We start from the raw sequence: 26,907 nt of genomic DNA on the forward strand, positions 1-26,907 counted from the left end.
TTGCAGCACTGGTGCAGTATCGGCCCGTGTAACAAAAGCGGGAGCGGTGCGTTTCGCTAGCACCCCCCACCCTTCGAGGCGGGCCAGTCAGACAGCAATCGCCAGGGCTGGTTGCAGTTCCCAGTCCGGCCCTGCTCATATATCCTCTGATGCGAAGAGTAGGTAACACGTCACTATCTTTTAAAGAAGGGTTATATTTTTTTTTGTTCAAAATATTTTATTGCCATTTTATTAGAAACAAGAGTACAAAACATAGAGCAAAGAAATGAGGGAAAAGACTAAGGGCTATATTTTTACTTTTCATTGCCATTCACCTCAGGGACATTTGCGTGATGCTTTCTGGGCATTAGCACTTGAGTGTGCCACTATTGTTCTCATCAGCAAAATATATGTTGTATCCTCGGTGGAGGCACCCAAGAAGAACCATAATGACACGGAGAATTAAACAACAGCAATACCTGGTTAAGTCGTCTATGTGGCAGAGCTCATTGTAATACATCTTTTTATCTTGCATGTACCACAGACTGCTGTAGCATCCACCAGAACAGAACCAGAACCTCACTCTCTTTTCTTTCACAGCTCCTGCTGTTCTTTTGCGACAGTTATGTTGGTATTAAAGCTTCAGACAGACACTTTTTAATCTCTTGTGTCTCAATCTTAAGGGAGGCTTTGTTTAAGGACAATGTTCTAATAGTCTTATACCATTCTACCACATGCTATACCAGCCATTAAAGCCCTGCTTCCTTCATTCTGGTCCTTGCTAAGGATGGGTGTGAAATTCCACTCCGATGCAGAGATTTTCACGCACCAAGTAGAGCACGGAGTTCCAAAAAACTCAATGTAGCGGCGCAGAGCAGAGTTTTTCCTGTGCCGCTGCTCGCCAGCGGTAAGTTGGCGAGCACGAGTGAGGAAAATCTTACTCCAGACCATCTCCTGGCAATATTTGTCAACACGGGTGGTCGCTACCGGTCTCACGTTGAGAAACCTTCTGCTGGGGTTGAGGACGATGCCGCTCGAGTAGAACATCTACTCAGAAGGAAGGCGCCCTCTTGCACTGTGCCATTTGCGCTAATTTTACAGCATGGGAGAAAGGCACAGCGTTAAAAATCGAAGCGAACAGTGCAACGTATCGCACTTGCAGAACTCCCCGAAGCGCAGTGGAGTTTTTTAGTCACTTTGCAAAGTTCTACATAGCGGAACTCTGTCCAGGCCTAGTCCTTGCCTTCAGATTGTTCCAAAAATGCTGAGGCAGGCCATTAATTGCTGGTAAAGTGCACCGCGGTTATAAGGCTAAAATATAAAAATATAAAACGATGAAAAACCTAATCCCAGCCTTAAAACAGGTCTGACTCCATTTTCCTCACACTGGATTAGCAAAGGCGACACCTGTGATTTATCATTTATTTTCATATTGCAGAAAAGCAGTTTTTAAACTAACAGTTTTAGCAAAGGTTCTACACGACAATAGATTTATACAGCAGATGGGGAGCATGCACAAGAACAGTTTCAACAGAAGCTTAAAAAGCTAACGGTTGCATGAGGTTAAAAACTGCAGTATGTGGCCATTTTTGTTGTTGTTGGTTAGCACATTCTTACTCAACAAAGGTGACTGTCCAAAGCTCTTTTTAGATTTCATGCTAGGAGGTAGTGTGCAACCTGGCCAGATATGTGGGCAGTCCACTCAACTTTGTAATTAGAGTGACAGCCGACATGGCCGCCTTCTTGTGGATGCTGGATGATTTATCATGCCCCCGGAACCCGATGAGGATGGTCCGTTACTTGACTCCTTCCACAGTGATACCTCCAAGGCTCCACTGTTCACTGATGCAGTTTCTCATGAAATCTGCATGCAAAGGCAGAGTGTTTGCTGTTTTGCCCAGTAGCAATCAGGTCTACTTTTGGGATCCTTCACTGGCTTATTAGTTCATCCATCACCTGTTCCCTCTCTTGCAAACCATACTCCTACCTGCAGAGAACATCTGCCCCATCCTTTCTTATTCACAGACGTTGTCATGCCTTCGGGAAATGTTCAAATTGGCACTCCACATCAAGATGTCTTGTCCCTCTCTGGACAAGGTTAGCAAGCATTGCCTTGATTCAGAATGCAGAAGATTGCCTGGGTACTCTGTGTCATTCTCAGCACTGTAATTCCTGTGACTTATCTCCCTAATGTTCTGTGGCACATATGAGCTCCAGCAATACCAGTACATTGTTGGTCTGAACATTGTTTTCTCCTCAGAGCACAATCCCCTGGCTGAAAATGATGTCAGGTAAGTTTCTAAAACTTCCAGGGAACCATCTGGAACAACTATGACCTTCAGAGGCAGAGGGCAGAAAGCCATGGCACTCTCAGATACCAATGATGGATCATCCAGCCCGGAGCTCTTATATTATGTCCATCAACTGAACCTTATCCAGCCAATCCTGTGCCACCTGTGTCCACCGTTGTGAAGCTCTTCCTGCAGGGCTGGTATCCTAAGTATGCAAAACAGTACTCTGATGATGCAGTATGGCATGAGGTACAGAGGGCTCATGCATGGCCTGGCTGGCTCATTGGTTGATGCCCTAACTGCCACAGATGTTTTCAGCAAGGACTGCACACTGTGTTCTGTCTTCCAGGTAGGGGAAGACATGAGCCCCAATCAAAATTCCCTGCACCCAACATCATTGGAGCTAACTGCAACCCAAAAGGGCAGGACTCTGAACTTCCTGTGCCCTCTGCCACTCTGAACCAGATGAAGCTACAATGTAGCTGGTGGATAGGGAAGTGGTGTCCTCTATGTGCTTGATGACGTCCAGCCTCCACATCCTAGATCAGGAATCACTTCTGCCAACATCACTATTCAGAACAAATCAATTGAATGAAGTTGTGGACAAGGCAAGTCTATGAAGGTGACGGAGGGACTTCTGGTTTCCCTGCAACACAGACTACCTACATTTAATACCAAGATTGTGTTCCAATGCCAGTACAAATCCAATTGCAAACTGTAGTGGAGCATATGAGCCTCTGTGTATGGCTTTTGAAGTAATTCCCTTGATTCCTCAGGGCCTTGGGGTGAATAACAATGTTTTTTAGTGAATTCCAGCATGTAGTCAGACGCCAATACATCCATTTCCCGCATGCTCAAAGTGATTTTGTCCCACATTATGGCTTTGTGGGAAATGTATCCTGCTCAGATGGGCATGGACATCATGTTGCCCTTGGATCCATCATGAGCCACTGATCTGGGACTCCCCCTCCCCTAGGACGCTGTGATGACCTGAAGCTTGATGGGCTTTTGATGTGAATATGGATGTGGCAGAGTCAAGGTCAATTGCTGCGAAAACTGAGCAGTGGAGAAGCTTTATAGTGGTCTCAATCAACCACTTGGCCCTCCAAATGATGGTAAATCTTCTTGCTGAAAAAAAGAAACAGCGAGAAAGCTTCACAGAGGATGAAGACGCCCTAAGAAATGTGCTTTTGTCTGTCTTTGATGCAACGGGTAGTGAATGTTCCTAGTTAAATAGCAGAGTGGTTTTATGCAGCCTGAGTCCAGTCATCAGGCTTTAGGCTAGAGGTGTAGTCATACACTAATGTCATAGGTTCTTCATTATTATTTGGAGGATCATTCCTAAAATCTTTTTCCTGCTTTCTATCACGCTTGTACTCCTCCTCATCATCATCCTGCCTGCCGCCTTCTATCTTATTTGAGTTAAGGGGATATACTTGAAATGTTCATCCTCCTGAGGTCATAAAGGAAGGGGCTGTTGTTTTTTCCTCCTGTACTTCTGAATCAGTGGCACAGAATGGTCAAATATTTTTCTTCAATTAAGATCAATGAGATGACCTGCTTGATATTTGAAGGCATGGCATTGCAGCTTCCAAAAATGACCCCAAAGATAATCTATGTAGAGCAGGCCAGGGGGCGAATGACTACTAGTCAGGTGATAGCAATAAAGATGACATGGCAGGAGCTTTCACAGTGCTGATACAGACATCAACGGTGATAGAGCTGAAAATATTTTCTCGATAATGGGAAGCTGACAAAGGTTGTCCAACCGTTTCATTCACTGGCCCCACACAGTGTCTTGAGGCTTGTGTGTATTTGCCCTAAATTTAGCATCAGTTGCTTTATACCCCGGGCAAGATGTAAGGCTCCTAACCCACGTTGTCTGAAGAAATCCTGTATTCTGAAGATGTCTTGGTAGAACAGGATTTCAAAGTTAATTGTTTTTCCTCTTTGATTTGAATCTGCCTTCAGGAGTATGAATAGAAAAGGCAAGAACTTCCTAGTTTTACATGGGCCTGCTCTGAACTTTGCAATATAACACACCAAGGAGAACCAAGCAATAAGAATAATCTTCATGAGATACTTCCTTACAAATGCTGTTCTGATTCAAATTCAACCAGGCCAAAAAGGATTTACATTTGTCCTACTTTTCCTAAGCTTCAGTTATGTCTTTTCAAAGCAAAAAGACTTATTGGCAAGAACTAGGCCTACTTCCCATTAATTACTAACTTTATGAGCTAGGTAATTTAACTTTGGACCCTTGTGAAGTCCAATGTGGTCCAGATGTTGAGATCAATGAGCTTTTTGCAAAGGGGAATCTTCTGTAAAATCTTTGAATGAGCAGGAAATCAACATAAAGATCACCCCCTTTCAGCATGAGACAGAAAAATAATATAGAATTAACTCAGGATTGAAGGTAGAGGCCGACTCGCTCAGCTGGATGGGCGGCTTGTCATCAGTTAAAAGTAGAAAAATAATATGTCAGAGAACCGCAGTTTAACCTTGCACCCCTCATAAGGGAAATCATACGCTTTGGAACTTTCTCAGTGTGTTATATGACACAAGGGGTACCCAAAGGAGCAATAAGTGAGGGACCTTGGGTGCATATATTATTTCAAGGAACAGTGGTCCCTAACAAGCGCAAAATAATAAAAAAATCATATAGAACAAAATTGAAATTGAAATCCATATAGTCTGTCCAGCCGGACAGGGTTTAATGACAAGAATGTAGGTATAGTCAGTAAATTCAGTACAATATCCAAAGTGGGACACAGCCTGTGTCCTACTGCTGTACAGAGACATTTGTGACATACATAGACAAGTGAGGCAAGCATAGGCAGTCTGCATATATTCCAGGTTTTGCAGACAAATATTTACAGAGAATACACTGTTGTGATTTAGCAAATAATAAAATCAAATCATCCAGTGTAAAATGTCGACGGCGTTTCGATCCCCTTAAAGTATTGCCAATGAAACCAGTAAAGGAATCCCATCGCGGCAATTCCCCGGTAAGAACCCCTCCCTACCCATCAGTTTCGTAGCCGTCTTTTACTTCAAGCAGCTCGATTCTAAATAACTCTCCCGTTCTGCTCCACAGGGGCTACCATTGAGTCCCCGTTCCCAGCAGACCTGCAATTGCGGTAAGCCTATCCCTCCTGTTTGTGGCGCGGTTGTTATTTTCCACAGAACCAGCGCGGCTCTCTCACGTTGTAATTTCTGGATCCTTTAGGTCTCTGTTTCCAATTGCGTAAAGCGGACTCCTTCATATATTTGAGAGCCGCATACCATTGTGGTAAGCCTGGCCTCCAATCGTGTACCGGCCTCACTCACTCGGCGAGCACTTTTTGCCCACTCATTCAAATTATGCTCCTGGTTAAATGCACGGGCCCACCATCACTTCTTGTACCCGGCTTCTCACTGCACAAATTCGTGCTCCGGCCATAATAACTCGGCGGGCCCATTCTGCCTACTCTTTTCAATTATGCTCTAGTTTAATTGCACGGGTCCACCACTTTTTAGCTCTACCCTCGCGTCAGAATCTTTACCCGCAGTGTTGGTTAATTTTAATCTCACCTTGGAATCCTCACTCTTCGTATCCCTTACCTAACGCTCACTTGCCGGTTACGGTTCACGTAAATCGACGTTAATAAGTGTGTTCTAATGGTAATGCTCGTATATAAGGATTATTGAACTTGTCAGACTTGTCATATATGTTTTTTAATTTTCATATGAATGTAATCCTCATGGTTTTTTGTACCTTTCCTCCCTATTACCCACCCCGTTCTTTTCCCTCCCGACTACAATATTGTTACTATTGTATTGTGTTTTATTTGTATGGTTCACATATATGTTCGGGCTTGACTGTGGTTTCAGTAATTTAAAGGCATGAATGGTTAATGTCCTGATGATGATCCCGCTATACTTTAAGGGGATCGAAACGCCGTCGACATTTTACACTGGATGATTTGATTTTATTATTTGCTAAATCACAACAGTGTATTCTCTGTAAATATTTGTCTGCAAAACCTGGAATATATGCAGACTGCCTATGCTTGCCTCACTTGTCTATGTATGTCACAAATGTCTCTGTACAGCAGTAGGACACAGGCTGTGTCCCACTTTTGATATTGTACTGAATTTACTGACTATACCTACATTCTTGTCATTAAACCCTGTCCGGCTGGACAGACTATATGGGTTTCAATTTTGTTCTATATGATTTTTTATTATTTTGCGCTTGTTAGGGACCACTGTTCCTTGAAATAATTGGAAGTTTCTCAGGGCTGGTATAAACTGGCACAAGTCCACTATTTTTGCACTAACCTCGGGCACGACCCCATGGGAGTGTGAGTACCCCCTGGAGTGGTGCCAAGACTCGGTAAAATATTTGGGGATACACATTTTTCGTGATACCACTCCCATCATTCGTTTGAATTACGGACAGGCCATTCACAAACTGGAGGAACAGATCGACAAATGGCTGAGATTACCATTGTCGATAGCCGGTCGAGTTGCAATTCTGAAAATGATGGTCCTTTCCCAAATTTTTATATCTTTTTAATAATATACCAATTGGAGTTACGGAAGTTTTTTTCCGCACACTGCGGTCCCTCCTGGTCCGATTGGTGTGGGGAGGGAGACAACCACGCACTTGCTGGTCCATCCTAACACTACCGTACGACAGACGGGGTACAGTGTCCCCGACTTCCAACTATATTATTTAGTGGCACAATGTCGATATGCACACGCCTGGTATCACCCAGATGCACGCATTCCGTTTCTAAGACCAGAAGCAGACCTGGTGCTTCCGGATAAACTGTCCGCAGTACTCCCTGGAGGTTTTCGTCGCGATAGATGCGACATACAGACCGTTTCTACCACCTCCTAGGCCTGGGGAAAATTGAGGAAGATCACCGGCGCTGCACACCTATATTCCTCCTCTCTTCCACTACCCAACGCTCGATGGCTCCTGCTCACAGGCGAGGGCTTAGTACAGCGTACGCTTTCTACTCTTGACATTAGTAAAATAGGGGACCTTTTCCCGGAGGGACATGTTTTCTCATTAGACGAGGACGCCAGGTTGACAGATTGCAGTTTCATGATACGCTTCATTATGACCCGAGTCCGGTCAGATCTTCAAGCCACAATTCCCACATTCCCACTAGAGCTGGAATCCTACTCCCCACTTTCACTAGTGATAGAGAATCCGGATGGGGCCCGACGAACTTCCAAAATGTACAAGGCTAGCATTAACATGAAACCAGTAAAGGATACTAAACTTCGACAGACCTGGGAGGCAAAAAAGCATGTGCATGCCTGTGTCCTTGTTTAAGCAGTCATTTTTTGTGATTAGGGTAGGACAAGTAAAGGAAGCTTGCAAACTTCAGGAGCAAATGTTGTAAGAAAAAGGCACAATGACTGTTTAAAGGTCAAATAAAGGACATTTTGTTGAGAAATAAACAATAATACAGTGAAATGGGCCATTTTGTTAAAAAAAAAACTTTTTGGGTCTAATAAAATGCTCGTAGGCATAAAACACAAACATCGGGAAACCATGTGATGGACAAGTAGCAATAGTAGATTAGTAAAGGTCATTTTTGAGGCACAAGAAAAGACTGGCACTCTGGGGCAGAAAGATGGATAGAGTAAAAAGTAAAAAAGAAAATTTTGGTTGATGACAAAAGTATTTTGTGCACAACAAAAGACATTTTTCTGTTAGAGAAAATTACTCTTGGGCTCCTGCGATGCAAATTATGTAACGCCAATAATTCTAAATGATCCTCATAACTACGAAGAACCACGCTTAGGACCTCATTACGATGTCGGTGGGACTGCCACATCCCACCGAAATACAGCCCTGTGGTCCGACCGCCGCATTATTGGGGGCGGGAGGGGTGTTAGATCGCCGCCACCGATCCTGTCAAGGCGGTGGTCCGAATCATAACCCTTGAATAGTGTTGTTGTCGCAGTCGGGATTACAGTGTCCCTTTCCGACAGCCTTTTCATGGTGGTCCAAGAGTTAGAGTGACGTCTGACAAAAGGCCAGACCTGGTGATTAAGCTCCAAGTTCTGGTTCTGGTCTGTTATCCTTTAGTAGAGGCTCCTCTTTGACAAGTAATGCCTAAAGTGAACATGCCATGCAAATTCTGTTCTACATTGCACCAACAAATTTCATCCATAGAAGGTATTTGCATAGGTCAATATATTCATCAATCAGGCACATTTTTCTATAACCCATACAGCTTTTGTGCAAGCATATTATATATCCAGTGTGCAATTCTGTAATGTTAGGCTTACGGAAGCTCAAAGTTAAACATTCAGAGGAAAAACTATAGTCCAGGCATGGTCTAGCGGCTAAAGGCGCCCTCTAGTCAAACCTGAAGTTTCTATTTTCTGATAGGCCTTATCGATTGAAAAGGCAAATCTTTAACTTAAAATGATCAGATTATAAAGGCGTAGTTAGGAGTGTTTCAATATCAGCCATTTTTTTTACACCAACCGAAGTTACTGATACGAGGGTCATCCATAACTCCGGGGAGATGGAGCTAACAGAGATTACACCATCAGGTGCAATCATAAAAATAAGAGCGGCTATGAACAGAGACGCAAACAGTAACCTTGCACGCTTGGAACAAGAGATAACTAAACTAGAAAAAAGACACGTATTAACCAGAGACCCCCTTGTCTTGAATGAATTAGTGAATACAAAATATGAATACAATAGGATAGTCGGTGATAGAGCAGGGATATGGTTGAAAACACAAAAGAATTTCAGACTATGTGAATCTAATAAAGCAGGTAAGAGCCTTGCTTCTTATCTAAAATGTAAGTTACAGCAATCAACGATTGAGAGCTTAACCGACCAGTCTGGGGTATCTCATTCTAAACCCGTTGAGATCGCAGATGTCTTTAAGGAACTCTACAATAGCTTATACAGCAAGAACAAAGATCTCAACAACTCTAAAATAGAACACTATCTAAATAATTGTTCACTCCCCTCGCTATCGGCTAAAGACCAAACAGAACTTAATAGTCCGATCACTGCCCTGGAAATTGAATGTGCAATTAAACCACTTAAATCAGGGAAAGCCCCCGGCCAATACGGGTTTAATGCAAAATTTTACAAATGCTTCACCAAACTTCTCACTCAACCTCTACTCTACCTATACCATGAATTTGACAATACCGGCCAAGTACGCGGCACCCCAGCTGAAGCTATTATAGCTGTGATTCCCAAGGAGGGGAAGGACCCGTCTTCTCCAAAATATTACAGGCCAATATCGCTAATTAACTTAGATTGTAAAATCTACGCAATGATCCTTGCGAAACGTATCCTGAAATTCTTGCCTAAACATATCCACCCTTCCCAAGTAGGATTTTTTAAAAATAGACTCTCCAGCGATAATACGCCCATCCTAGCACATATACTAGAGAAGGCTAAATCTATCGACTCCCCAACAGTTGAAATAACCCTAGACGCCGAAAAGGCCTTTAATAAGGTGGACTGGTCTTACTTGGAAGCGGCGCAACATAAATTCAAATTAGGAGAGACTTTCATTCGTAGGGTGATGGCACTCCATTCCAACCTCACAGCTAGAGTTAGAGCGAGTGGCTACCTCTCATCCTCATTCAGCTTAGAGCAAGGCACGAGACAAGGCTGTCCCCTTTCCCCGTCTCTATTCCTGCTCGCTATTGAGCCCTTCTTCTACCACCTTAGGCATAATGATAGTATCAAAGGGATATGCTTTGGGGAGTGCACGGTTAAAATTACGGCCTACGATGACGATGTCCTGGTGATATCTGAAAACGCTGAGGCTGCTATACCGGGCCTAATGTCCTCAATAGCGGACTTTTCCAGTGTGTCTGGTTATAAAATAAATAAGGATAAAACGGAAGTGAAACTCTTAAACAACATTGGTAACAAAGACATTATGGGTGACTCAGGCTTACTTTGGCAATCGAAATGCTTCAAGTATCTAGGACTGGAATTTGAGAAAGACCTAATCAGCACCTTAAAAACTAATGAAAATTCCCTTTATAAAAAAAATCCACCTTGTTGGACGGATGGTCCCCGAAATTTTTGTCATGGTGGGGCAGGGCGGAAACTTTGAAAATGATGATAACACCACTGGTTAATTACCTTGTTTGTATGCTACAATGTTATTATCGAATGACTTTCTGAAAAGGGTTTATAACCTTTTCAATATATTTCTGTGGCAGGGTAAGAAAGGAATATGCTACTTACCAGTATGCATCTGTTCTTGGCATGTAGGGCTGCTGATATTCACATCTTGTGCATAGATCGCCGCCTAGTGTTGGGTCCGGATGATTGCACATTGTTGTCCTGGAAGAGTCTTCGAAGTATCACGAGATAGGTGGCTCCTCCCCTGGACTACAGTGCGCATGGGCATCCTCTCCATCCTCAGATTGTTTTTTTCGCCATTGTGGCAGGGATGGAGTATGATACAGTAAGTGATGTCCATGCCAGAGAGTAATTCTGAATGCAACAGCTGCGACGGGCACCGGGGAGGAGGGAGGGCGATGTGAATATCAGCAGCCCTACATGCCAAGAACAGATGCATACTGGTAAGTAGCATATTCCGTTCGAGGCATGTGGGCTGCTGAATTCACATCTTGTGCATAGAATGTATAGCAGTCTCCTCCTAGCGGCGGTTGCCCCTGCCAGCTGCAGCAGTTTGACAAAGAGTTTTGAGTACAGCCTGCCCTACAGCTGCCTGCTGTTTGGAGTGTACATCTACGCAGTAGTGTTTGGTAAATGTATGTATGGTAGTCCATGTGGCTGCCTTACATATGTCTTCTAGAGGAATGTTTCCTAGGAAAGCCATGGATGCCCCTAACTTGCGCGTTGAATGCGCTCTTGGGGGAACTGTTAATGTGCGTTTAGCTTTTTGATAACAGATTTGTATGCACTTAACAATCCATCTGGCTATACCTGATTTGGAAATGGGGTTGCCTTTGTGCTGTGGTGAAAAGGCAACAAACAGTTGCTTAGTTTTTCTGAAAAGTTTTGTCCTGTCTATATTGTACAGGAGAGCTCTTTTAACGTCTAGGGTATGTAGAGCTCTTTCTGCCACGGAATCAGGATTAGGGAAGAATACTGGCAGTTCTATAGCTTGATTGATGTGAAACTGGGACACCACCTTTGGCATAAATTTAGGGTTAGTTCGCAGCACTACCCTATTTGCGTGAATCTGTATGAATGGCTCCAGAATAGTTAGGGCTTGCAGCTCACTAACTCTTCTGAGTGACGTGATCGCCACTAGAAAAGCCACTTTCCACGTTAGGAATTGTATCTCACAGGAGTGTAGAGGTTCAAATGGTGGTCCCATTAGTCTGGTTAGAACCACACTGAGGTTCCAGACAGGTGAAGGCGGGTGTCTTGGAGGAATGATGCGTTTGAGTCCCTCTAGGAAAGCTTTAATAGCAGGTACTCTGAAGAGCGAAAGGTGCTGCCTGTTCTGAAGATAAGCTGCCACCGCAGCTAAATGTATACGGATGGAACTGTAAGCCATATTGCATCTGTGTAAATGTAAGAGGTAACATATTGAGTAGATGCATCTAGCGGATTTATGTCATTATTGGTACAATAGATGACAAATCGTTTCCACTTCGCCGCATAGCACGCTCTGGTTGTAGGTCTCCTTGCCTCTTTGATAATATTCATAAAGTCGGGAGGCAAGTTTAGGAAACCAAACTCTATGACCTCAGGAGCCAGATCGCAAGGTTCAACTGTTGCGGATATGGGTGCTGAATGTCACCATGGCTCTGCGTTAAAAGACTGGGTGTTAATCGCAGCCTTTGATGAGGAACCACGGAAAGTTCTAGGAACGTGGTGTACCATGGTTGCCGCGCCCATGTTGGAGCAACTAGGATCAGTGTCAGTGAGTGTTGTCGCAGTTTGCGTGCCACTAGCGGTATGAGCAGGGCTGGGGGAAAAGCGTACGCAAACTTGCCTGAGCAGTTCATCCATATCGCATTGCCCTGAGACTGCGGATGTGGAAACCTGGCGGCGAAGCTTTGGCATTTTGCGTTTTCCCTTGTGGCGAACAGGTCTATTTCTGGGTGACCCCACCGCTGGAAGTACGGTTGTAGCACTGAGGGATGTATCTCCCACTCGTGCATTTGGTGGCTGTGTCTGCTGAGCAGGTCCGCCATCTGGTTGTCCCTGCCTGGGAGGTGTTCCGCCATGAGGAATATGTTCCTCTGAATGGCCCACTTCCACATGCTTTGCACTAGATGTGACAACTGTGGAGAGTGTGTCCCTCCCTGCTTCTGTATGTAGTACATGGCAGTCATGTTGTCCGTCCGGATCAACACGACTTTGTTGCACAAATGTACTTTGAACGCCTTCATTGCCATAAAGATTGCCATCAGTTCCAGCAGGTTGATGTGCATCCTCTTTTGCTGTGTCGTCCATAGGCCCGGCACTGTGTAATGGAGGAGATGCGCTCCCCATCCCAGGAGAGATGCATCCATCGTCAGCACTATTTCCGGCACAGGCTCTTAGAACGGTCGTCCCCTGCTAAGGTTTTGTGGGTTCCACCAATGCAGAGAGTTGTATGCGCGACCGGTCACCAACACTAGGTCTTTCAATTGTCCTTGAGACTGGTTCCACTGCCGTGCTAAGCACTCCTGAAGCGGACGCATGTGTAGTCTCGCGTGAGGGACTATGAAGATGCAGGAGGCCATCATGCCAATTAACTGCATAAACACCCTTGCTGTGAACGAGTGTTGGGGTCTGAATTTCTGAATCAGTAATTGAATGCTGATGATTCTTGCTGAGTTTGGCTGCGCCTTTGCTGCCAGAGTGTCTATAGTTGCTCCCAGGTACTGTTGTACGTGGGCGCGTTGAAGATGAGACTTTGGGTAGTTTAATGAGAATCCGAGGCTGTGTAGGAGGTGAATAGTGCGGGACATGTGGCTGGCACATTGCTGGGCTGACTTTGCTTGGATAAGCCAGTCGTCCAGATAGGTGTAGACGTGAATATGGTTCCTCGGTAGGTGCGCAGCTACTGTCGCTAGGCACTTGGTAAACACCCTGGGGGCTGTTGTCACCCCGAAAGGCAGTACCTTGAACTGGTAGTGCTGATTTTGGATGGTAAACCTGAGATACTTTCTGTGTGCTGGATGTATTGGTATGTGGAAATACGCATCCTTTAGGTCTAGTGTTGCGAGGAAGTCTCCCTGACTGAGTAGTGGTAGAACTTGCTGTAAAGTGAGCATGTGAAAATGTTCTGACAAGATGTATTGGTTTAGGGGCCTGAGGTCTAGTATTGGCCTGAGAGACCCGTCCTTTTTGGGGATTAAAAAGTAAAGAGAGTACACCCCTGTACCCTGTTCTTGTATAGGGACGAGTTCTATGGCCCCTTTTTGCAGCATACTGATAACTTCTTGCTGCAATAAGACTATGTGCTCTGCGGACATAGGACGGTGTTTTGGGGGTATATTGGGTGGAGTGGATGTTAGCTCTAGACAATAACCGTACTGAATAAGCTGTCTCACCCACCTATCTGTGGTAATGCTTTCCCAGACTGGCAGGAACTGTTGCAATCTGCCCCCGACTGGTGTTACATGGTCTGGGGGCAGCGACAAGGCGTCACTGTTTAGTATTGGCGGAGGATCTGGAATTGTTATTCCCTCGTCCTCTGCCTTTACTGCTGTTGCCCCGGTATCCACCTCTGTTAGTCTTATTATAGGGGGTTTGCGTGTTCCCTTTATTGTATTGAGTCTGCTGAGATGCCTGGCCTCTTGTAGCTCCTCTGTTATTGGAGCGAGGAAAGGAACCACCTTTGAATTGCTGTGACTGCAAGGCCCCCATAGATTTGGCTGTCTCTGTGTCTTTTTTAATCTTCTCCAAGATTGTGTCAACATCAGGACCAAATAAAAAATCAGGGTTTACAGGCTGATTTAGCAATGTGGTTTGAATCTCTGGTTTGAACCCTGAGATACGCAACCAAGCATGCCTTCTGAGCATAACACTTGTGTTGATGGCCCTGGCTGCAGTGTCTGCCACATCCAACGCACATTTAATGGAAGCGTTGGATATTAGTTTCCCCTCTTGTATGAGTGTTTCTGCACCTTCCTTGTAGGCATCAGGCAAATGTTGTAGCAGTTGCTCTAATGTGTCATAATGTGCCCTATCGTATCTGGCTAATAGGGCTTGTGTGTTTGAAATTCTCCAGATGTTAGCTGCTTGAGCAGCCACCCTCTTCCCAGAAGCTTCTAATACTTTAGACTCTTTGTCTGGAGGAGGAGCATCACCAGTAGTTTGGGAGTTGGCACGTTTACGAGCATTGGAGACCACCAAAGAGTCCAACGCAGCTGTCCCTTAATGTATGTAGGGTCCACAGGCGCCGGTCTGTATTTTCTTTCAATTCTGGGGTTAACAACCCTTGCTCTTGTGGTTTCCTTAAAAATGTCTCCAGCGTGTTTGAGGACACCCTTTAACATTGGTAATGTTTTAACTGATCTTTCAGAAGTGGAGAAAGTGTCAAACAAGAAATCCTCCTCAATTGGGTCAGCATGCATGTCCACATCATGATTATGGGCTGCCCTCTCTATTAATGCGTTAAACGCTGTTGTATCCTCTGTTGGCGAAGTTTTTACAGGATAAGAAGGAGTATCAGGGATAGTTTATGACTCCCCCTGGTCGACAGGGTCTGTCCAGGCTTGAGTCTGGTCATCTTGATCATTGTCCGCAGGGTAAGTATATTGTTCATAGTCATACCCCATATCCTCATTAGAGCGTGTGGGTGAGTATGCAGAAGTGTCCTGGCCATGGTACCTCACCGTTTCGAAATGGACAGGCGATGTGGAAGAATCTTTTTTCTTTTTTAGGGGAATTTTATATGATTCCAGAGGATTTTCAGACCTGATCTTTCTTTGATAAACAGAAAGTCTGCCGGTGTCGGCGTCGATATGGAGCTTTGACTGATCATCACAGGAGGGCTCCTGGTACAGAACGTCCTCTTCTAGAGGATGAGCCCTTTTTCCAAGTGACACGGTTCTGGTTGATTCGATCCCTGTTTTCGGATCGACCGTTTTAGGCTGCGCTGTCGGGGGCAGTCCAAATTTTATCGGTCGCTTAGAGGCCGGCGTTGAGATCGGACCAACGGACTTCGCCTTGTTGTCGTGCTTTAGGCCTTGCGTCGACTTCGGTACTTGTTGCGTTGGAGGCGCGCTCCTTTTCTTTGATTCGACTTGCTCCTTCGAGGCTCCTTTGGATTTTGGCTCGAGGGCTTTGACGACCTGTTGTTTTTTGATTCGGTGCCTCGGTTCGAGGACCGTCCTAGACTCGAGTCCTTTGTTTGTGTCGCTGTCCGTCGATGCCGACCTCGTCGGTTCGACGTTCTTGGCTTTAGCGATGGACTTTAGCGCACCAATCTTCGGCTCGACACCCTTTGTGGTGGACCCCGCAGGGTCGTCGACACTTTTCGTCGATGTCGAATCCGATGTGTTCGCACTCTTCGATCCGAAGGCTGTCTTTAGCAGTTTCGGTTTCGATTTTGGCTCGATAGCTTTCGGTTTCGCTATTTGTAGGACGACCGATGGCTCGTGTGAGATATTCTTAGCCGGGCCGAGACGCGGGGCTATAAAATGTTTGACATGATCTTGGCTAAGGCCTTTTGGCGATGCCTCGACCTGAGCCTTTGAAAGTTTTTGAGTGTCTTGTTTGGGCCCAGTACCCACTGCTGGGCCTGGTTCATCACTCGAGTCGTCATCGACGGCTCCGATGGGGGACACGTCGTCCCTTACCTCGTCGACGTTTTCACCTTCATCGACGTGTTCATCATCGTCTTTGTAGTAGTTGGAGTCGTGCTCCGAACCTGGATCCGACGGCTGCTCTGGATCCTCAGTCTCGACGACCTCATCGTCGTCTTCGTCGAAGATATTCACCGGGTCGGGCGCTGGCTTCGTCATTGTCTGTCTTGCGGCACGTCGGAGCCTAAGCGTCTTCTTTGACCGGAACCGAGCACAAGCGAGACAGTTGTCCTCGTTGTGCTCTGGTGATAAGCACTTGTTGCACACCGGGTGTACATCGATGTGCGGGTATTTAGAGTTACAAAGGGGGCATCGTTTGAACGGGCTCCGTGCCATCGACAATCGGGCCTCTGGTGTCGAAAAGGCCGCGCGGCTCTCTTCGACGTCTTGCTTCGAAAATACCTGGAACAAGAACTCGGCACCGATCGAAATAACAATACCGACGACCCCGAAGGCCTTTTGGCCTTGTAGAAAAGTTTCCGAACTTGAGTAAAGAAAAGTACATCCGAACCCAATGGCGGAAAAAACCAATCTGAGGATGGAGAGGATGCCCATGCGCACTGTAGTCCAGGGGAGGAGCCACCTATCTCGTGATACTTCGAAGACTCTTCCAGGACAACAATGTGCAATCATACGGACCCAACACTAGGCGGCGATCTATGCACAAGATGTGAATTCAGCAGCCCACATGCCTCGAACCCTAGAATCTCATTAAATAAACTTCAGCTACCCAAGGAAAAAGGTGGTATAGGCCTCACGAACTTTAGAAACTACCAGACTACATACTTATGTAAACAGGGGTCTAATTGGCTTCTCCCACAAGCGGACTATATCCCTGTATGGTTGAATATAGAAAGAGCGATCTGCAATAACATGTAAATGTAAATTGATACTTGTATAGCGCACTACTCACCCGCAAGGGTCTCAAGGCGCTTGTACGAATACCGCTGTGGAACCCATCCTGGCTTTCCCTGTGAGGTGTCCACTCCTGGGCACCCCCAAGGTGGAGGCCAGGCATCCTTAGCGTTGTGGGGGCCCTTGTGGAGATTAAGCAAGCTATTGCCCAAAGTTGCAGAGTGGGACTCCATGATTGGAATAGGCACTGAGGCGAGAATTATCAGGTCCGTGGAATTTTGAGCCCAAGACCCACCGAGGCGGGGAATTGAACCCTGGTCCCGGGCTAGACCTCTGCATCAGGGTCTGCCGCTCTAACCATTGAGCCACACTGCATCTCCCCACCCTCCTAATGGCTGATGTTTCTGCTTTCCCTCATTCCAGATACATTCTGCTCAATACCAAAAGGACCTTGCTGAGTTTAGAACGGGTAACCAAAGCCAAGACCAAAATTAACAAATCCAACTCAGCCTACTTATGGTATAACCCGAGTCTAAAAGTTGATGGCAGGTCTCTCTATTTCGACCACTGGTTTAAAAACGGGATAAACCTAGTCAAAGATCTATTTACAGGCCCTTTGCCTTTACCCTTCTCTGATTTACAGTGAAAACACAGGCTTAAACTGCTGGATTTTTATACATTTCTAAAACTCAAATCGCTCATCTCCTCACGATCTATTACGCCTCACGACCCTTCCATTGCTGGGAAGCTTGCTCAACTCGTAAAAGCTGGACACACTGTCTCCAAAATATATAAACTCCTCTCTCCTAACTCACTAAAAAAATCGCATAGAAAGTGTGAAACGGCATGGGAAAATGAGACAAATTCCTCTCTGATCCCATTTGATTGGGGGAAGATTCACCTGACCCCTTTCTCAAACAAAATCTCGCCTATACTCTCACAAGCCAAAATAATGTTAATAAACAGAGCATACTGGACCCCCGAAAAAAAATTGAAGCTTAAACTCAACGATAGCCCTGCTTGCTGGAACTGTAAATCTAATGTGGGTGATTTGGCACACATGCTCTTCACTGTCGACCTCCAAGAGATTTCTGCTACATTCTATTGGGTGCTGTAGATTCTCATCTTGTAAACATCCAGGATCGGCATGCTTACTCTGGCATGTAAAGTCATTCTAAACAAATGGAAATGTGCTAGTGAAGTTGCCTTTAAAACATGACAGGATTGGTTGTTCTCTTTGAGAGGTGCGGATAACGAGTCTCAACATACTTTCCCATGGCGCAAATCGCACAGGAAACTGTGGAGCTCCCTCCACTCCTCGTATACATGTTACGACCCCCCATGAAATTGCATGTCCTGTTATCCCTAGGATGTTTCTTACTCCTTGCAACTCGAATGATACCTTGCTTTACCACACTGTGTGTATTGGTGTACTGTTACTTAGAACTATATGACCTGGATCTCCGATGTAGCCTCATGTAGCACTAGAGCACTTTCCAGTCATTAATGTCATCATTATCACTATCTTACCACTGTCGTTATTACTTCTTATATTGTGTCCTTTCATTAGTTTTATTTTACCTATTATCATCCCTGTATAATGCTAATATTATTATCATCAAGTTTTTGCTTTATTGGGATATGCAATATGTTCACTGGCATCACCTTTACTTCTTTTGTTGTACTGTACTGTTTGTCTTTTTGTTATTCTCAACTGCAGTTAACAACCAGCCCTATTGGGATTACCGGGCACTAGTAATCCACCTCTAAGAGGCAAGCTCCATATCAACCAACGATTTTGTGGATTTTAAAAGAAATACTTAAAAATCTCTTTACCAAGAAGCACACTCCTACCCCTTCGGCAGTCAATCTCAAGGTCATGTATATTTAATAAAGGTAGTGTTTCACAAAACCAGAGAGAAAGTTTGCCACAATAACTCTAACAAACACCTTGACACACTAGATGGATAAAAAGCTTCAATTTGTAACATCTGTGTGTAGTAGAGTACAAGAACAGGGCTACTCACAGCGGCTGAACTAGCTCAGTTTGGAATATAGCTTAGGAACGTGCAAAGTCTACCAAATCCTAACATTTGCACTGATTGCATGCCATTCCAATTGTTCTCTTAACCCCTTCCATGCTCATGACGGAACGGTTCCGTCATGAGCTACGGTTGAGCTGTGCTCATGACGGAACCGTTCCGTCATGACCACGCCCGTTTCTATTAGGGCCCAGCACCGGAGGGGGAATCGCGGTCGCACAGAAAAGGTTAAATAACAAGTGTTTTTTAGGCTTTTTAAGATCAATATAAGTAACCTTTTGAAAGTAGCTGTTTTGTATGACACACTCACTTGATTCTGAAGTCATCTGCAGTAAAACATCAAGAGCACTAGACAGCAACCCTTTGTTAGAAGGCCGAAGATGATTTGTAATGATTCCTACAGATGCATACTCCAAAAACAGGCTCTTTCCTTCCTCGGTCTTCAAATCCATGCAAAGCGAATCAAAGGCTTGTGCGAGGTAATCAGCTAAAGTGAGAAAGTTAAAAGGGAGAAGTGTGATAGAATAATTTCCAATTTAAAAGTAACTTGCATTCAGTAACGTTTCTTCCAATAGATACAAAAAATTATCCGGACGACTGGATGAAAAATTTAAATATCATGAGATGAGCACTAGGTGTCAGAGCAGCATGCGTGGACTGTAGAGCTACACAGATATCACTGTTGAAAGTGGCCTATTTATTTCATATAAACTGCATCTGCACTCACGATGCTCGTTCCGTCCTAATTTCCAAGTACAACAGAGACGAAAAAACACAAGCATTGCAAATACCAATATCCATGGCTTGTTTCATACATGAAAATTCTCCTGAGGTTTGGCAATGTCTGACTTAAACTTCTCTATAGTTACTTCTCCATGTCTTTGCGGGGGGTGTTTCTTTTTCTATTTTTTATTCTTTTTTCCTTTTTAAGTACTTTCCTTTTACATATATTTCTGGGGGCGGCTCTCTGGAGGTGGTGGCTCTCGAAAAGCTGTCTGACCAGCAACAGCAATGAGGGAGGTGATTGTTTTCCACAGACACTGGGTGGGTTGTGGGAGGGGTGGGGGTGGGTTTACGGTTAGGAAAAGCAAGGGGGATAGGAAAGTGGAAAAGCAAAAAGCTCTAAACAAAAAACAGTCTGTAGGAGTTCTTATAATAATCGGACATAACATCGTTAAGGAACATTTAGCGGACAGTTTTGTCTTTGGGGAAAGCCAGGGATATATGGTCAAACAATGAAATATTACGGCTCTACTTAAATGTTTATATTGGAATGTTCCTGGATTAAATGCTGGATAAAAGCGTCAACTGGTCCGAGAAGAACTTGATAATATAAACCTCACCTTGTATTTTTAACAGAAACTCACTTGGCATATAAGGACTGACCCTGGGCGTAGTACTACGTTACGCTCGCGGAGCGTGCCTAGTTCTCGCTACTACGCACTACGCGATTTGCAAGTAGCACAGTGCAAAAAAGCGTAGTGGGCATTTTTTTCGCTTTCTTGCAGTCCTCAACGACAAGATGGCGACCGCGAGCGAGCAAAATCTACATCCCGGGGGAGACTTTTCCCCTCGTTCGCGATCAGCAACATCAAGTTGCCTATCGCGAGCATGGAAAATAAACCTCCCGGCGAGATTCTCAATGCGGGGAGGTCAGGTTTCTCATTGCGAGTGGTCGTATATGCGCGCAACCGCTCGCGATGAGAAACTACCAGTCTGCGTTGAGAAAGCTGCCGCTCGAGTACAAATCTACTCGAGCGGCAGAAAACGACCGATTGCACTGTGCAAGATGCCGTTTGCAATGATAGCACAGTGCGGATAAGCATACGGCACTGTGCAATCAGTGCGGACAGCATTTTCCCTACCACACTACGCGTAGCTACGTGTAGCGTGCGTAGTGCAAAGTGCACTTTGCGTAGCTACATGTAGCGCTACTACACAAACTACACCCAGGGTAAATAAGGACAGGGTTTTTTAGGTCTCGCGACCTATCGATGCGCGCAAGCGCATCGAGCGGAGCGAGAATTCATGTCCTGAAAATCCTCGTGAAACCAAGGGCTTCTTGCGCTGCGGTTTTCTTTAAGTTCACGTGAATCACGTGACAGCAAGCTCCTTCGTGCACGAGCTTGCCTGAGCCTTCTGCCTATCAGCCTGCCAGTTCTCCTCCCCTAATTATTCACTTCACTTGTGACTCCCCACATCAAAGCCTCAGCCTCCCTCCCTTGCCATTTGCTTCCTAACCAGCCTGCCTCGCATAATTGCATCAGACCCGACACTTCAAAGGAATGCGCCCCCGAGAGCCGCTTTCACGGCCGTGCATTTCTCTTCCTTCTTTACCTCATGTGAGGAAACAGCGCCACTCGCTGGGCGGCATTAGAACATGTGCCTAGGCTGCAAAATAATGAGGTGGAAGATGTGCTTATAAGGTCCCACAAGCGAGACCTATTGGCTATGCCAATGCTTGTTTGAATCAGTTAAGATTTCAGACAATAGTATGTACCTCACAAAATGTTTCGCTTAGAGGAACAGCTATTTTAGCTAGTAAAACGCTTGCATGTAAATCATATAAGATACTAGCTGATCACGGGGAGATGGGTAATTGCTCCGTTGGAAATTCATGGTATTAAGTACGTCATAGTTGCTGTTTATGGGCCCAATGCAGACGATCCGGAGGTTTTTAATTCTCGAATGTTAACACTATTAGAATGGCAGGGAGTCTTAATAATCAGGTGGGACTTTAACTGTGTGATGAACTACTCTATTGACTCTACTAGTCGACGAACTTCTATTAGGAGGCCGAAAGTACAGGCATCTGTTCTAGGATTAGCACATCTGCATAGTATAAAAGACGTATGGAGAACTCTCCATTCCTAACCTCTTGGGATATATATATTATTCATGTCCTCACAAGCAATATTCTAGGATAGATATGGCCTGTGCTAGTGATACCATGCTCCAGCTGGGTACGATTGAGGTATGTCCAAAAATAACGTCGGACCATAATCCTATTATGTTTTGATTTCAAACACAATTGGCAAATAAATCTAGGCGTTCATTTTCTCTCCCATGCTACTTATTGACAAACAGAGAATATATCTCACATATGGAGAAACCATTATTCAGTTTGATAGTAACACGGCCACCTCTGTTATCGTTTGGGATTCAATGAAAGCATATATTGGACGTATCACACAACAATATATACTACTAGAGAATAAGGTTAGAGATACTACTTTTAAAGCCACCCGTTTAAAGCTTGTTAATTTAGAAATATGCCATGCTGTAGCGATTTGACAAAATGACCCAAGACAAATACAGCTGTATGCTGATCTTATCGAAGTAAGAGTATCACTGGGGGGATATTACAGGAGAGGGTTGCTGCTCGCTATAATAGGAACCGTGCTGCTCAATACCAATTTGGAGAGCAAGTGGGGAAGATACTTGCATATCAGTGGGCTGAGCATAAAGCTAAAAATGTAATAAAGGCTGTTAAGGGCGCGGATAGTACATTATATACTGAACCTAAGATGATACTTGAACAATTTAAAGTATTTATTAAACTCTTTATGCACAATTTGATTAAGTAAATTCAGAGAGGTTTGATAAGTATTTAGAGAAAACAATGCTCCCGCATTTACAAGAAAAAGCTATTAGCCAGACATTTTTGCTGCCTTGTCTTCGCTACCTTCAGGCAAGGCGTTGGGGGATGACTCAATTCCTAGTGAATTGTATAAAGTATTTAGAAGCATTATTGGGCCACTATTAGCTAGGGTTATATGGGATATCGGCGATACTGGGATAGCACCATTAACCTGGGATACTATAAATATTTGCATTTTTTGCAAAAGAAGGTAAACCGCTTCTCTTATTAATGCTGATGCGAAAATATACGCTAAGGTATTGGCTAATCGTTTAGCTTTATAACAGGCTGAGGTGCTACGGCACATACTAATGCTACTATAATGGCCTTTGATTATGCTAAACAAACAGGCAGTAACCTAGTTATGATACTTGTAGATGCGGAAAAGGCTTTCGATCGCGTGGTGTGGAGCTGTTTATTGGATACTCTTGCTTCATTTGGAATTATGGGTTGTTTTCTTATATGGATACACGCCTTATATCGCACACCGCAGGCTAAGCTATGTTATGCAGGTATTCAATCTATATTCTTTAGCATACATTGAGGTACTCGTCAGGGCTGCCCTCTTTCCCCACTTTTATTTGCACTTTATATTGAACCATTTATACGGATATTACTTACCAATCAAGACATTCCACCCTTACGGTTGACTTGAAAGCAACTGCTTACACAGATGATACTGCCATTTTTGCAACGGACCCTGCTGCATTCATTAGAAATAATTTTGAGCGAAGCAGAAGCTTTTGGTTCTTTCTCTGGGCATACGCTAAACCCCAGGAAAACTCAGGTGCTTTTGAATTTTGAACCAGGTAGGCCTATTGCTGGGGTATGCTCCGAGGAGACCTATCTGGGAATTCATACTACGCCCCAGGTTAAACATTACTACGGTTGAATTATGATACTCTGCTACAAGACGTTAGTAAGAAGCTAAGAAACTGACATAAACTACCTGTAACCATAATGGGCAAATGTAACATCATCAAGATGACGATACTCCCTAAATTTCTTTATTTATTCCGGTCAATCCCCTTAAGAGTTACTAACCGGGTAATAAGCAGTTTTATTTGGAGGTATAAACGGGCACGCCACACTATCAAATTTATGAAATAATCGTATAGTCAGGGGGGCCTCCAACTTTCCGACTTTAAAAAATATTATTGGGCAGCCTTTATGGGTTGTCTACATAGCTTTCTTTCTAGCGAGGGTCAAGACTTTATCCACCAGCTGCTACTAGGTCATGTTAGTAGTAGATTTCTCCACCGGATACACAACCTGAATTACTTCAAACGAGTCAGTTTCACACTTAGGGATTCAGACAATATTTGGCAGGAAATTTGTCCCGGGTACTATCTTCTAGTATATCATGACAAGTTCACCCTTTGGGATAATCTATTATTACCTGGGATTTTTGCAGGTAGTGTCCAAAGGGGTGGGCTCAAATGGGGATTGAAAGACTCTAGCATTTATATGACCGTAATGGTTTTAAAACTTTTGAAAGTTTACAAGATGTGTTTGGATTCCCACGTCAATATTACTATAAGTATCTTCTAATTAGAGACTTCCTTGTGAGATCACAGGAGGTTAGCAACATATGATATACTAACCTGTCTCAAGGAGACACCTCAGAAGCATGCAATCCGTATAGCATAGCAGAATCTGTCCCAGCAGCGGTAACTGATGCACTCATAACACTAAAGGAGGCTGTATGCTCAATTATTTTAAAGCTCAAGCAGTTTCGGACTATTGGTATGTGGTATTACACCCTGGAAAAAATAGGTAGCTGGGGAGTACAAGGTGAAAGAGGTTTTAGTAATAAGATGAACTGCCCAAGCCATTGAGCACTCCCGGCTGTCCATGGAGAACAAATTCGGCGAACTGTCCTCCGATATCAACCTCCTGCGCGATGACCATAGAAAGCTGACGGAGAGGGTAGGCCAAGGCGAAAAAACACTGCAAGAACTGCGACCGCAGGTCCAACAACACCAAGAGGCCATCAAAGAACTCCAGCATAAGGTTAAACTACTGGAACACAAGGCAGAAGATTTGGAAGGACGCTCCCGCCGGAGCAACATCCGTGTCCTTAATTTGCCGGAAGGGGTGGAGGGGGCAGACCCCATACAATGTAAATGTAAATGTAAATGTATTTCGATTTATATAGCGCACGAATCACCCAGGGGTCTCAAGGCGCTTGCTTAGGGAACCCATCCTGGTATTCCCCTGTGAGATACCCCGGCAGGGTATTCACAAGGTGAAAGCCAGGCATCCCGCCGCGAGGGGCCGTAGTGGAGATTAAGCAAGCTATTGCCCAGAGTCGCAGAGTGTGACCCCGTGAGTCGAGTAGGCACCGGAGCGAGAATTGTCAAGTCCGTGGAATTTTTGAGCCCGAGACCCGCCGAGGCGGGGAATCGAACCCTGGTCCACGGCTGATCTCAGCTTCCGGGTCTGCCGCCTCTAACCACTGAGCCACGCTTCTCCACAATACATAACAGACTGGATAAAAACCTTCACCCAGACCCAAGACCTTACGCCCTTCTTCTCAGTGGAGAGGGCGCATAGGGTCCCAGCCCGACGACCACCTGCAGGCTCCCCACCCAGGCCCTTTCTACTGAAACTACTGCATTACCAAGACCGGGATGCGATCTTACGTGCGGCCAGACAAGCAAAGACACTCAGGGTGGAAGACAAACAAGTGATGCTGTTTCCAGATTACTCCCAAGCAGTGCAACGCCAAAGAGCCACATTCCAGGCAGTAAAGCAAACCTTGCGGCAGCACAAAATACAGTATGCGCTACTCTTCCCAGCTCGCCTTAAAGTCATACATGGGGACTCCACGCACTTCTTTACGTATCCAGCAGAGGCCCGACGCTGGCTGGAACATCATCACCATGACTTACCGGAAAGTGGAGCCACGGCGCCGCGTTCCCTCTTCAACAAACGGAAACCGCGCTCCAAAAAGATGTCCCTTACACAGTTGAGCCGCCCGTCGGTTCCCGACACCAGAAGCTCCCCGAACCTGGAGCAAATTATAGCAGACAGGCGAAAGGCAATTCACGCGGCGGCAGAGACCCGACGCGCAGCGGCTGGCTCGGAGGAGGACCGAGGCCCGCACCTCTTCACGTCTGACGACAAAGAACGCAGTGACTCTCGTACCTCAAGGGAGGGCTCTGTCACCCCACCACTGGTAACCCCGCAGTCGGCCGACACGCTCCTTTGAACGGTGCGGTGCAGTGACTGCGGTAAGGCCAAGACGCCCCGGTGGGATGGGCGCCGAGGGGCACCGGGGATCCTCGCCACAGGTAATGGCAATTGCGACTCCACTTCCAGATCCACCATGCAGTCAGCAGCCAGACCCTGAGCCCTTGGCAGCGGCACCAACCAACCCCCCACGTAAAACGGACTAAAGACAGTACGATATGTACGGTTTGGACTTATTGTGCCAAGCAATAGGCCCCTTCAGTTGGGACGGTTTCCCAGATGTTGCTTTTAAGTTCTCCCTATTCCCACCTATTCCTCAAACCCCTGCGGGAACGAACAATAGGTCAACGATTGGACATTTGGAGAGGGACCCTGTGGGCGGGGGCAGCCCTAATACAGAATCCGAGAGCGCAGGCACACAGACCCAAGCGACTAGATGACAGACACACCGAGATTCTCAAATACGGACATCACATTCATCACACTAAACGTGTGGGGAATGCACACGGCGAGCAAGCGCTACGCAGTTTATGCTTATCTAAAAAGACGACACGCACATATAGCATTGCAGACCCACTTGACAGTGACAGAGGCTGGGCGACTGCAGAGAAAATGGAGGGGTCTCGTCTGTGCCACCAGGTACTACGCATTTGACCTTGATATGGGTCCGGCCAGGTGTCCCATTTAAAGAACAGGCCAGGGTGGTAGACAAAGACGGGCGTTTTGTGTTGCTGGAAGGCCTATTAGATGGACAATCAATCCTTATAGGCAGTATTTATGCCCCTAACGTAGACCATAATCTGTTCTGGAATCGCCTCATGACAACATTAGCGAATCACACCCATGCCCCGTGGATACTAGCCGGAGATTACAACTGCGTCCTAGACACGACCCTAGACCGCTCCCGCCCCCCACCAACGCACTCGCCACTCCACAAACAGACGGAGTACTTCAACGTATGGGTGAAACACTGGGCACTGATTGATACATGGAGAGCGATGCACCCCACCACAAAGATGTACTCATTTCATTCCTTTCCTCATGACCTCCGCGTGCGTTTGGACAGATTTCTGTGTTCAGCGACGCTCCATGCGAAAGTACACCACACGGACTATCTGGGACG

The 26,907-nt window shown here is 45.4% G+C and overlaps 1 protein-coding gene across 1 annotated transcript in view; it reads right to left on the reverse strand.

The window, feature by feature from the left end:
* Positions 1-26,907, reverse strand: part of CCDC138 (coiled-coil domain containing 138) — a 251,953-nt gene that overhangs the window by 16,514 nt on the left and 208,532 nt on the right. The window contains exon 13 of the mRNA XM_078658125.1: positions 19,260-19,436. Within this exon, the coding sequence (XP_078514251.1) occupies positions 19,260-19,436 (177 nt within the window). The remainder of the gene's footprint in view (positions 1-19,259; positions 19,437-26,907) is intronic.

Source organism: Lissotriton helveticus, chromosome 8 (assembly GCF_964261635.1).
Source record: "Lissotriton helveticus chromosome 8, aLisHel1.1, whole genome shotgun sequence".
NCBI lineage: Eukaryota > Metazoa > Chordata > Amphibia > Caudata > Salamandridae > Lissotriton > Lissotriton helveticus.